The 13450-nt window shown below is 24.1% G+C and overlaps 2 protein-coding genes across 2 annotated transcripts in view; both read right to left on the reverse strand.

The window, feature by feature from the left end:
• Positions 1-7921: 7921 nt before the first annotated feature.
• Positions 7922-13334, reverse strand: LOC117172081 (vacuolar-sorting protein SNF8). Its single transcript, XM_033359839.1, has 2 exons — positions 13147-13334; positions 7922-8847 (listed from the first exon to the last, which is right to left on the reverse strand). Exon 2 carries the CDS (start codon positions 8821-8823, stop codon positions 8068-8070), a length of 756 nt encoding a protein of 251 aa, XP_033215730.1. The 5' UTR covers positions 8824-8847; positions 13147-13334; the 3' UTR covers positions 7922-8067.
• The window catches only part of LOC117172080 (NADP-dependent malic enzyme-like), a 130007-nt gene continuing 125292 nt past the window's right edge, over positions 8736-13450 (reverse strand). Inside the window, exon 11 of the mRNA XM_033359836.1 lies at positions 8736-8847. Within this exon, the coding sequence (XP_033215727.1) occupies positions 8820-8847 (28 nt within the window). The 3' untranslated portion in view covers positions 8736-8819. The remainder of the gene's footprint in view (positions 8848-13450) is intronic.

Genomic DNA, 13450 nt, shown 5'->3' on the forward strand with positions numbered 1-13450 from the left:
TTTTAACGGAAAAAATTGATTTTTTTCTAAAAAAAATGAGTTCTCCACAAAATACATCAATTTTCAAAAATATAGTTAAATTTGGTACAAAAAGTTTGAATTTTCAACCTAAAAATGTTCATTCTTAACCCGAACCGATTAATTTTTAACTAGACAATTTCGTTTTCCCCAAAAAATATTAAATTTCTTCAGAAAAAATATGAAATAAAAAAATGAGTTTTCAACCAAATAGTTGAATTTTCAATTTAAAAATTTATTTTCAACCTAAAATGGAATACTTAAATTTCCATTTAAAAACATTAATTTTTAATGAAAAAAAAACTAATTTTCCTAAAAGACTATTAAATTTTCATGCCAGAGATGTGAATTCTTTATCAAAAATGTTGCATTTTCACCCTGGAAATACTAATTTTTAACAAAAATTGTAATAGATTAATTTTTAACCATATAATTGCGTTGTAACCCAAAAATTGATTATCTACAAAAAGAATTATTGTCAATCAAATACATATATATTTTTTACAAAATAGTAAAATTTTCTACCAAGACAATTAATTTTCAACCAAAAAAGACGATTTTTCAATCAAATATATATTTTTCTAACAAAATAGTTCAATTTTTAATAAATTAATAAATTATGAACTAATTAGTTGAATTTTATAGCAAGAAAAATAAATGTTCAATAAATTACATACCTTTTTTAACTAAATATTTTGAACAATGGATGTGATGTTAGTCTACATATGATTTGATTAGTTTTTATTTCATTTTTTTTGTTCTAAAACTTTTAATTTAAAAGTTGTATTTTTTAAAACTAAAAAACATGAATTTTCAAATAAAACTTGTGTAGTTAAATTTTTATTAATGATAATTAATTTTCAATTAAAAAAGAGAGGTTTTTCTACAAAACAATTTAGTTTTGTACGAAATAGTTGTATTTTATACGAAATTATAGATTTTTCGAACCAAATAGTTGAATTTCCTACAAAACAGTTGAATTTTTAACGAAAAAATGTTGATTTTCAACAAAAAATTTATTTTCAACCGAAGCAGCTTAACTCTTAATCAGACAATGACATTTTTACCAAAAAATTTTGAAATTGTACAGAAAAAAAATTCATTTTTAAACCAAACGATGAGTTTTAAACAAAATGGTTGAACTTTCAATAAATTAACATTTTTCAGCTAAGAAAGAAACAGAATTTCAATCAAATTGTTGGATTTTCAACCCAAAAAGACGAATTTTCTATAAAACAGTTGAATTTTCAACCCAAAAATATGAGTTTTCAACATAAAAGCTAATTTACAAACAGTAAGTTCATTTTTCAACCAATATAGTTAAATTTTCAGTTGGAAAAACTAAGTTTTAATAAAAACAAAATACATTTTTAACCAAAATTATAAATCTTCAACAAAAGAAAATGTTTTTTTTGTTAACTAGTTGAACTTTCAATGAAGGAGTCAAATTTTCAATCTAAAATGATGAATTTTCAATAAAAAATGTGATAGGTGATATTACAAAGAAGATTTTAATTTAATAAAAAAATAAATAAATGGTTGGATTTAATCAGCAAAGGCGAATTTTCAACAAAATAAATCAAGTTTTAACTAAATAGTTCATTTTTCTGTCAAATTATTTAATTTTCATCCCGAAAATAAAAAGCGTTTACAAGAAAGTTGAATTTCCATTCCAAACATGTTAATTTTTAACAAAAAAGTTCATTTTCAGCCGAAACAGATTAATTTTTAATCAGGCAAATTGAACTTTTGCCCAAGAAATATATTTATACAGAAAAAAATACATTTTCAAACCTAAAAGACGAGTTCTCAACAAATTAGTTCAATTTCCAATAAAATAAAAGTTTCTTAGTCAAGAAACTTCAATTTTGAACCAAATAATACAATTTTTAATTAAAAAAGACTGACTCTACGACAAAAAAAAATAATAAGGGCACTATTTTAACGCTATTTGTTAAATTTTTTAAAACTTTGTTCGTCTTTTTCGCTGAAAAATTCAACAATTTTTGAAGAAAATTCATATTTTGTTGTTAAAACTTAAATCCTCTTGGATTGCAATATCCACTGTTTTATTGAAAATATATATTTTTGGGCTGAAAATTTATATTTTTTGCTGAAGATTTATATTTACGGGTAAAAAATTTAATGTTTTTGTAGAAAAATAATTTATCCCTTTAAAAATTCAGCTTTCTTGGTTGAAAAGTCCTATTTGGTTGAAAATTAAGGTATTTTGTTGATAATTCGAACAGTTGGTTGAAAATTTAACTATTTGATTAAAAATCCACTTTTTGTATAACATTTAATTTTTTTTTAAATCAACTATTTTTCAAAAAGTTGTATTTTTTGGGCGTAAATTTAAATGCTTTATTGAAAATTAGACCAACAATTACAGTTTCCAACAAAATACTTGATTTTTAACAAAAAAATTGATTTTCTGCTAAAAAGACGAATTTTCAACAAAATACATAAAATTTGAACTAAATAGTTAAAGTTTCTACAAAGTTGTTGAATTTTCGAACCAAAAACTACGAATTTTCAACCAAAAAATTGAATTTTTAACTCTAAAATGTGATTCTTCAACAAAAAATTTAGTTTTCAGTCGAAACAGAATATTTTTTGACCAGACGATTGCATTTTCAATCAAAAAAGGTGAAATTTCTACTGAAAGAGATCAATTTTTGAATCAAGCAGATTAATTTTATACAAAACAATATAATTTTAAGCTAAAAAATGTTTGTTTTAAAGAGGATAAAAAATCATTTAGATTGTTGAATTTTGAAGCAAAAAAAAATTTTCAACAAAACAGTTGAATTTTGAATTAAGAAGATTCTATATTAGAAATTATATATTAGATTCTATATTTAAATTCTATATCAGAAGAAAATTCACATTTTTTGTTAAAAATATATATTTTTGGGTTGAAGATTCCTATTTTTTGTTGAAAATTCATATTTATAGGTACAAAATTTAATTATTCTGTCGAAAAAAATTTTTATTGAAAAATTGAACTATTTTGGTTGAAAAATGTACTATTTGGATGCACCTTCATGTATTTTGTTGAAAATTCGAACGTTTGGTTGCAAATTTAATTGCTTTGTGTAAAATTATTCTTTTTGGATTTTTCAACTGAACAGTTCAATTTTTAAGTAAAAAAGACAGCGCTCCTATGATAAATAAGTAGGAATTTTAACAGAATAAATAAGAACATTGATAGAATAAATAAGAAAATTTTAAATAAAAATTGAAATTAATTTTTGATAGGAAAAATCATCTTTTTTCATTAAAATGCACAGCTTAGTTCAAAATTCGTTTTTGGACTGGAAATTTATCGCTTTATATTAAAAATTCAACCATTGCTTGAAATCTCATAATTTTTGGTTGAAAATTCACATTATTTGATAAAAAAATTTTTTAGTTGAAAAACTACCGTTTCTTGGATTGATAATTCAATTGTCTTCTAAAAATTCTTCCTTTTAGTTTGAAGATTCAACTGTTTGGATTTCACTCGTAATATTTTGTTGAAAATTCGTCTTTTTTGCTTAAAACTTAAATTATTTGGTTGCAAATTTAACTTATTTTTTATAATATATATTTTATTCATTATATTTCGGCGGCAAAAAATACATTTTCAAAACCAAAAAGATGATTATTTAACAAAACAGTTGAATTTTTAATAAATAGCAAATTTCTTAGCAAAGAAAGAAATAAGGTTTCAACCAAATTTTTTAATTTTAAATCGAAAAAGACGAATTTTCAGAAAAACAATTGAATTTTTAACCAAGAAGTATGACTTTACAACATTGTTGATTTGTCAACAAATTGTTTCAATTTTGAACCAAATAATATAATTTTTAAATAACAGTTGGATTTAACGAAAAATGACGAATTTTTAAAAAACATTTCATTTTTGTATAAAAAACTTATTTTATACCTAAAAAGACGAGTTTGCAACAAAATCCATAAATTTTCAACCAAATAATTGAATTTTCCCGAAAAAAAGATTAGTTTTATACCAAAAAAGAAATTTTTTTAAAGAAAAAATATCAATTCTTAAGAAAAAATGGAGAAGATAAATTTTTATTAAGAAGAATTAATTTTCAAACAAAAAAAAACAAACACTTTTCCATAAGACAGTTCAACTGTTTACCAATTAGTTGAATTTTATACCAAATTGGTGAATTTTCTGATTGAAAATATGAATTTACAACAAAAAAAGTTAATCTACAGCTAATGAGTTGAATTTTAAACGTGGAAGTTCAATTTTAAGTTAAAAAATTACTTTTTAACAACAAAAAGTAATTTTCAACTAAAATGATGAATCTTCAATAAAAAAAATTAAGTTTTAAGAAAGTACTTCAATATTTCAAAAAAAAATAGATGTTGATAAAAAATAAAAGAAACAGTTCGATTTAACCAACAATGACGAACTTTCAACAAAACAATTGAATTTTTAACCCAGAATGTAATTCTTCAACCATCAATTTTTGAACCAAACAGATTAATCTTATACAAAATAATTGAATTTTAAGTAAAATAAATTTGGTTGTCAAGAAGAAAAAAAAGCATTCAAATTTTGTAATTGTAAAGCCAAAAAGAGGAATTTTCAACAAAACAGTTGAATCTTGAACCCAGAAGATTTAAAAAAAAATTAATTATGTTAAAATTAAGTTTAATTATTCAATTTAATATTTAACATTAAATACACATTTAATAGTAATATTGAATATCAAAATAAAATAAAAATTTAACTTTGCATAAAGAATTTTCATCAAAATAATTTTTAAATTAAATTAAATTAAATTTTTAACAAAAAAGATGATTGGGTTCTATTTATTTAGTTTGAATTTTAGTGGGAAAATTAGAAAAGGGGGAAAGACAGTGAATCCTGCGGTAAATAATTAGAAATTTTGATCAGATTATAGACTAAAGAATAACATTTTTAATAAAATTGAAATTTATCTTTAATTCTTGAAAATGACACTATTCCAAAACTATTTTTTTAATTTAGTAAGACTGTTTACACTACTTTTCATTTCTTTGATGAGCCCGAGGCCGGGATTTAATGTTAATATTCAAAACCGAAAACAGAAAGGAAATTCTGCTACGTTTTGGGTAAAATACAAGCAGTGGACAAACTCGGAAACCAATACAAGGTTTCTTGTTCGCCTTGACTATCAAGTTGAGTTAAAAATTCCTATTTTTCAGTCCAAAAATAAACATTTTTGTAAAAAATTCGTCGTTTTGGCTGCAAAATTCAACTATTTTAGAAGAAAACTCATATTTTTTGTTGCAAATTAAAATGCTTAGGGATTGTAATATCAACTATTTTATTCACAATTTATATATTTGGTTTGAAAATTCATATTTTTTGCTGAAGAATTATATTTACGGGTACAAAATTTAATGGTTTTGTAGAAAAATAATTTTTTTGGTTAAAAATTCAACTGTTTTCGTTGAGAAGTTTTATTTTGTTGAAAATTAAGGTATTTTGTTGATAATTCGAAAATTTGGTTGATAATTTATATATTTGGTTAAAAATTGCACTTTTTGTTTAACATTTAATTATTTTGTTAAAAAATCAACTATTTTTTTAAAAGTTATATTTTTGGTCGCAAATATAACAGCTTTGTTGAAAATTGGACCAACAATGACAATTTTCAATAAAATACTTGATTCTTAAAAAAAAAATTGATTTTTTGCCAAACAGACGAATTTTCGGCAAAATACATAAAATTTCAAACAAATAGATAAATTTGCTACAAAGTTGTAGAATTTTCGAACCAAAAACTACGAATTTTCAACAAAAAAATGTAATTTTTAACTCTAAAACGTGAGTCTTCCACAAAAAATTTAATTTTCAGTTGAAACAGATTAATTTTCCATCAGACGATTGCATTTTTAACTAAAAAAAGGTTAAATTTCTACTGGAAGAGATCAATTTTTGAATAAAACAGATTAATTTGATAAAAAATAATATAATTTTAAGTTACAAAATTTTGATTTTGAAGGGGGAAAAAATCATTTTAATTGTTGAATTTTGAACCCAAAAAGAGGAATTTTCAACAAAACAGTTAAATTTTGAAACAAGAAGATTTTAAAAAATTAGTTAAATTAAAATTAAGTTTAATTATTCAACTTAATATTTAACATTAAATTAACATTTAAAAAGTAATAGTTAACATTAAAATAAAATTAAAATTAAATTTTGAATACATTTTCACTTTAAATTGATGAATTTCTGAACAAAAAAAATTAAATTTAAACCAAATAAGAAAAGTTGAATAAAAAGAAGATTGGATTTTATTAACTTAGTTTGCGTTTTAGTGAAAAAATGAGAAAAGGGGGGAAACACAGTGAAACCTGCGATAAGTAATTAGGAATTTTGATCAGATTATAGACTAAAGAATAACATTTGAAATAGAGATTGGAATTTATTTATATATTATTTATTAATTTTTTCTACAAATTCATATTTACGGGTACAACATTCAATTTTTTTGTTGAAAAATAATCTTTTTTTGTTAAAAATTCATCTATTTTGGTTGAAAATTTAACATTGAATTATTTTTCTTAAAATTGAACTATTGTGTTAAAAAGTAATATTTTTTGTTGAAAAATTTAACTGTTTTATTGAAAATTCGATTTTTTTGGAAAGAAAATGCTACCTCTTGGATTTAAAATTAATCTTTGTGCGCAGAAAAGACATTTTTTTGAACCGAGAAGTATGAATTTCACAAAATTTTTGATTTTTCAACAAACCTGTTTAATTTCGAACCAAATAATACAATTTTTAAATAAAAAAATACTGCTACGCTTTTGATAAAATGAAAGCAGTGAAGAAATTCGGAAACCAATATAAAAAAAATACAAAAAATAAACATTTTTCTAAAAAAATCGTCTTTTGTCTGAAAAAGTCAACTGCTTTAGAAGAAATTTTATACTTTAGTTGAAAATTAAAATCTTTTTGGATTGTAATATCAACTATTTTGTTGGCAATTTATATTTTTGGATTGAAAATTAATACTTTTTGATAAAAATTCATATTTACGAGTATAAAATTGAATTTTTTTGTAGAAAAATAATTTTTTCTGTATATTTTGTTGAAAATTCGAATCAAGAAGTATAGATTTCACCAAATTGTTGATTTTTCCATAAAATAGTTTAATTTTGAATCAAATAATACAATTAGTAAATACAAAAAGACCTCTACATTTTGGATAAAATGCAAGCAGTGAACAAACTCGGAAACCAATACAAGGTTTCTTCTTTGCCTTGATTATCAAATTGGGTTGAAAATTCCACTATTTAGATTGAAAATGCATATTTTTTGGTTTAAAAGTAAAAAATTTTGTAAAAAATTGGCCTTTTTGCTGAAAAAGTCAACTATTTTACAAGAAATTTCATATTTTTTGTTGAAAATCAAATTCTTTTCGGATTGAAATATCAACTATTTTGTTGGCAATTTATATTTTTGGGTAGAAAATTATTACTTTTTTCTGAAAACTCATATTTACGAGTACAAAATTTAATTGTTTTGTAGAAAAATAATTTTGTGTGTGTTAAAAATTCAACAATTTTGGTTAAAAAGTCTACTATTCGGTTGAAAATCCATGTATTTTGTTGAAAATTCAACCATTTTGTTAAAAATTAATATTTTTTGTTCGAGAAATAAACTGTTTTTTTGAAGATTTGACTTTTTGTAAAGAAAATTCTTCCTTTTGGATGTAAAATTAATCTTTATTTGTACAAAACACATCTTTTTGAACCAAGAAGTATGAATTTCACAAAATTGTTGATTCTTCAATAAAACAGTTCAATTTTGAACCAAATAATAGGGACAAAACCTGCGATAAATAGGAATTTTAATGGTCGAAATAATATTTCAAATAAAAAATGAAATTAATTTTTAATGTTTGCAAAATTACACTATATTCCAAAATTATTTTTGAAATTCAGTAACACTATTTACACTATTTTGCATATCTTTGATGAGTCCTAGGCCTGGATTTAATATTAATATTTAAAACCGGAAACAGGAAGGAAATTCTGCTACGCTTTGGACAAAATGCAAGCAGTGAATAAACTCGGAAACCAATACAAGGTTTCTTTCTCGCCTTGATTATCCAGCCACGCCAGACCTTCCTTAACCATGTGATCCAAAGCTTTCTGTGCCCGCTCACCTCCCCATTTCAGTTCTTTTTCTAAAATATTTTTGGAAGCGAAAGCATTTCCGGATAAACTGACTTGCTGCAAAACTGCGGTGTGATCCATGCTCAATTCCCCAGGAACTGATTGAACCAAATATTTTCCTCGACCGATCGGAACTACCGAAAAACCGTTTCCAAAAATCTTGAGTTTTTTAGCTGCTGCTAGAAGATCTTCATTCGTGATATCCTGGTGTTCCTTGCGCCTTCCTCTCGCCTGAACTAGTCGCTCTCGCAATTCATCGAGGGAAATTAGTCCTCCATTTTTGTAATTTGTTGCGAGACAAACTTCGACAATTTGAACTGCAAGTTCGTAGTAGAAGTCACCGATTCCGAGGACGGACCAGAAACCTTTTCCGGATGCGAGAGGATCGACGCCGATGGAAGCGCACATTTCGGTAAATTGCCGACGGAATTGCGCGTTCTTTTTTATTTCCGTTTTGTGTTTCGTTGCGAATTCCTCGAGATTGACGCGGAAAGTCTCCATTTGCTTGGTCATTTGTTCGAATTGGTTTTCCTGGATTTCGGTTCCTTTGTCCTTGTACTTTTCTTGCTCGAGCTTCTGCTTGTGAATCGCTCCGATGCCTGCCTTTCTCCTCATTTTTTATGGGTGGCAACAGGAATCCTGAAATTGAGGAGAGGCGCGTTTAAATATTTCACCGGGAAATCGGGATGGTCACCTTTTGACTCTGAAAATAGGGGCCATAGTAGCATATATTTCCGGAAAATCGCATTTTCGGGGCGAAAGTAAAATCAGCGGGGCGAAAGCAAAATTAGCGGGGCGAAAATAAAATTAGCGGGGCGTAAGTAAAATTTGCGGGGCGAAAATAAAATTAGCGGAGCGAAAGTAAAATCAGCGGAGCGAAAGTAAAATCAGCGGGGCGAAAGTAAAATTAGCGGGGCGAAAGTGAAATTTGCGGAGCGAAAGTAAAAATTAGTCGATCAGAATTCGAGGCGCGAACAAAGCTATAGAAAAATGCATCGGCCTGCTTATTAAGGGCAAAAGGTGGGCACGATTGAGAGTGGAATAAAATACTATATGCAACACGGGACGAAAGTAGATTTTCCTTTGGGAAAAACCTGCTTCTTTCATCCCTTGTTGCATAATGTATTATTCTGATTTCATGGTGGTGATTCGGCGAACGATTTCAAATTTCCAGTGTTTCCCGGTCAAATAAAAGTAATATTCTCACTTGCCGCTTAACGCAAAAATTTATTTTAATTCGTGATGTTCATTTTGAACATCCTTTAACAGAACAGAGCAAAAAATTACAAAATAAATGAATTTTACAAAAAAATGGAATTTAAACAAAAAATGGAATAGTTAAACTTTTAGTTGAAAAAATAAATAGAAGAAATACAAGAAATACCCGATTTTCAAGAAAATAGGTCAATTTTCAACATAACTGCTGAATTTAAAAATAAAATGATAAATCTTCCACTGGAATAGTTCCATTTTAAACCAAAAAAATTAGTTTTCAATTAAAACAACGAATCTTTAACTGAAATTGTTGAATTTTTTGCTGTCAACAAAAACATAAAGAATTAAATTTTAATTTGAAAAAATTAATGTTTAACCAACAAATGGATTTGAAATAAAACAATGGAATATTCAATTGGAATAAGTTGAATTTTCAGTTTAAAAAATTACTTTCCACAAAAAAACTAACTTTAAAAAAAATAGTTGTATTTTTAAAGAAAGTGATGAGTTTTCAACAAAAATGCTAAATTTTCAACTACAATGATGAATCTTTTTTACTAGTATAATTAAAATTTTCAACAAGATGAATTTTCAACCAAGAAGATTAATTTCTACCAAAAAAGATCAATTTTCAAACAAAACATAAATAATTCAATTTTCAGTTTTAAAAAACATGTTTAATCAAACAGATAAATTTCAACTAAAATAATAGATTATTAAAATATTATTATATAAAAACTAACTTTCAACAAAAAATAATAAAATAAATAATTACGTTTTTAAACAAAGTGATGAGTTTTCAACTAAAATTGTAAATCTGCAACTGGAATAGTTGAATTTTCAACCAGATATATAAATTTTCAACTACAATGATGAATCTATTACTATATTAATTAAATGTTCGACTAAAAAGATGAATTTTTAACCAAGAAAATTAATTTCTACCAAAAAAGATAAATTGTCCACCAATACATAAATAATACAATTTTAAGTTTAAAAAAATTATTAATCAAACAGATGAATTTAAACTAAAGCAATGGAATATTAAATTGGAATAAGTTAAAATTTCAGTTAGAAAAAATTACTTTCCACAAAAAAACTACTTTAAGAAAAATAGTTTCATTTTCAAACAAAGTGATGAGTTTTCAACTAAAATTGTAAATTTGTAACTGGAATAGTTGAATTTTCAACCAGATAGATTAATTTTCAACTACAATGATGAATCTTTTACTAGAAAAATTGAATTTTTGAATAAAAGAATATATATTTTCAACCAAGAGGATTAATTACTATAAAAAAAGATGAATTTCCAACTAAAAATTATCATTTTTCAACCAAAAATTGAATAATTAAACTTTTAGTCAAAAAATGAATGATCAACCAGAGTTGAATTTTGATCTAAAATTAGGGAATATACAAGTGAAATAATAGTTGCATTTTCAGTTTAAAAAAAAAATTATTTCAAACTAAATAATAAACATATTTTCAACAAAAAAGTCAAACATTCGGCAAAAAAATCCTTTTCACCCAAAAGAATCTTTTTTCTTTTGGGTGAAAAGGATTTTTTTTGCCGAATGTTTAACTTTTTTCTTGAAAATTTGTTTATTATTCAGTTTAAAATAATTTGTTTTTTTAAACTGAAAATGTAACTATTATTTCACTTGTATGTTCCTTAATTTTAGATAAAAATTAATTCAATTTTTAAATAAAATTATTAATCTTGAACCAAAAAAATTAATTTTTAGCAAGAGATTAACTTTCAAATTAAAAGATTAATTTACAGCTAAATTTATCAATCCTTAACAGGAATAGTAGCTGAATTTCCAACCAAAAAAATTAATTTCTGCTAAAAAAGATCAATTCTCAACCAAAATTTTAATGAATTAATTTTAAGTTCAAAAAGTAATGTTTAATAAAAAAAAACTAACTTGCAGAAGAATAGTTACATTTTTAAACAAAGTGATTAGGTTTCAACTAAAATTGTAAGTCTTTAACTGGAATATTTAGCCAGATAGATAAATTTTCAACTACAATGATGAATCTTTTACTAGAATAATTAAATTTTTGACTAAAAAGATGAATTTTTAATCAAGAGGATTAATTTCTGCCAAAAAAAATTAATTTTCAGCTAAAAAATATAATGTTTTGTTATAAATTCTACTAATTTGTTAAAAAAATAATATATATTGTTCAAAAATCGTCAATTTTGATGGAAAATTAATCTTTGTTAGAAAAATCATCTTTCTTTGTTGACAATTAACTTTTTTGCTGAAGATTTATCTTTTCAACTATTTGGTGAAAAATTTACATATTTGGTTGGAAATTCAAATCTTTTGATTAAAATTCTTCTTTTTGGATTGAAAATTCAATTCTTTTGGTAAAAAAATAATTTGTTTTTAAATTAAGACTTTTTAGTTGAAAATCCAATTATTTTGGTAAAAAATGAACTTTTTTAAGAAAAATTCATATATTTGGCTTAAAAATCAACTATTTTAAGAGGAAAGTCATTCATTTGCTTGAAAATTAACTTTTTTAATGAAAATTCATATTTGTGTTTTGAAAATTTAATATTTTTGCACAAAAATAATTTTTTTCTTAAAGAAGTAAACTATTTTGGTCTAAAATCTTACTATTTAGTTGAAAATTAACATTTATGTTTAAATATTTTGTTGTCGAAGAAAAATGTTCTGCACAAAATTCAACAATTTGATTGAAAATTTGGTTTGTTGAAAATCAAATTCTTCTGAAGATTGGCGATTCAAGTATATTCTTGAAAATTCATATTTATTGGCTAAATTCCATTTTATGTTTATTTAAGATAAAAATATTTTTAGGTTAAATTATCAACTATTATCTTTTTCGTCAGGAATTCATTTTTTTTTTTAGTTTGGAAATTTGTTTAAATTTTTCTTTTTGGGTTCAAAATTCAATTATTTTGGAAAAAAAGTTAGTTCTTTTTTCATTCATACTTTTGGATTGAAAATTCAATTGTTCTTCTACAAAACAAACTTTTTTTGAATTAAAAATTCGTATTTTGGGGCTCAAATTAAATTTTTTTAAATTTATCTTTTTGGGTAAAAAATTAAATTTTTTGTATTAAATTCGTCCTTTTTTGGGCTCAAAAATCATTGAACTATTTTTGTCTGAAATTGATTAATTTGTTTGGAAATTCAACAATTTCGGAACAAAAGTCAACTGTTTTGTTGAAAATTCGACTATTTAGATTTAAAATACTCTTTTCTTGTTAAAAGTTAATATTTTTGGATTCAAAATTAATATTTTTTGCAAATAATTCATCTTTGTGACTTGTAAAATCAACCATTTTGGAAGCAAATTCATCTAATTGCTTCAAATTGAACTTTTTATGTAAAAATGCATGTTTTTTGTTAGAAAATGGCTTTTTAATTGATAGAAAATTACAATTGAATTTTTTTTTAATTTCATTAAACTATGTACAATGTTTGCATTATTAAACAACTTTAAACATGAAAAATGTGTAATCTAAAATTAAATTGAAAAAAAAACAGAAACATTTCGTTTAAAATTTTTGTTTTAATAAAAGAATGATTTTCGTTTATTTTTCTATTGTTGCTTCAATTTAAATTTCCAAAATTGTTAATAAAAGTTCAGGAAATCATGTTTTTTTATTATTTCAATGGAAATAGTATATTTTCCAAGAAAACATGAACAAGAATAATAAATAAGATCTAACCTCAAACCTACCTTTGATAAATATTTTATTAGTAATATAGGATCTTATTTTTTTTAAACCTCGTTGATAAAATGTTAAAAAGCTCTCTTTTACGGTTTATATTCATAAACTTTTCAATTAATACGCACTTTCTTCAAGAAAAATAAATTAAAAACACTCGCTTTTGACAGTTCTTCGGAGTTTTTTGACAGGTGTGTCTCTATTCTAGTCAAGCCATATTCTGACTGGCCAGATTTCTGTTAAGTTAACGAATCAGAAATTCGAGAAAAAAGAATGCGAGACAAGCGATTGGTTAGCACCAGTGTAAAGAAAAAA

Source organism: Belonocnema kinseyi, chromosome 4 (genome assembly GCF_010883055.1).
Source record: "Belonocnema kinseyi isolate 2016_QV_RU_SX_M_011 chromosome 4, B_treatae_v1, whole genome shotgun sequence".
NCBI lineage: Eukaryota > Metazoa > Arthropoda > Insecta > Hymenoptera > Cynipidae > Belonocnema > Belonocnema kinseyi.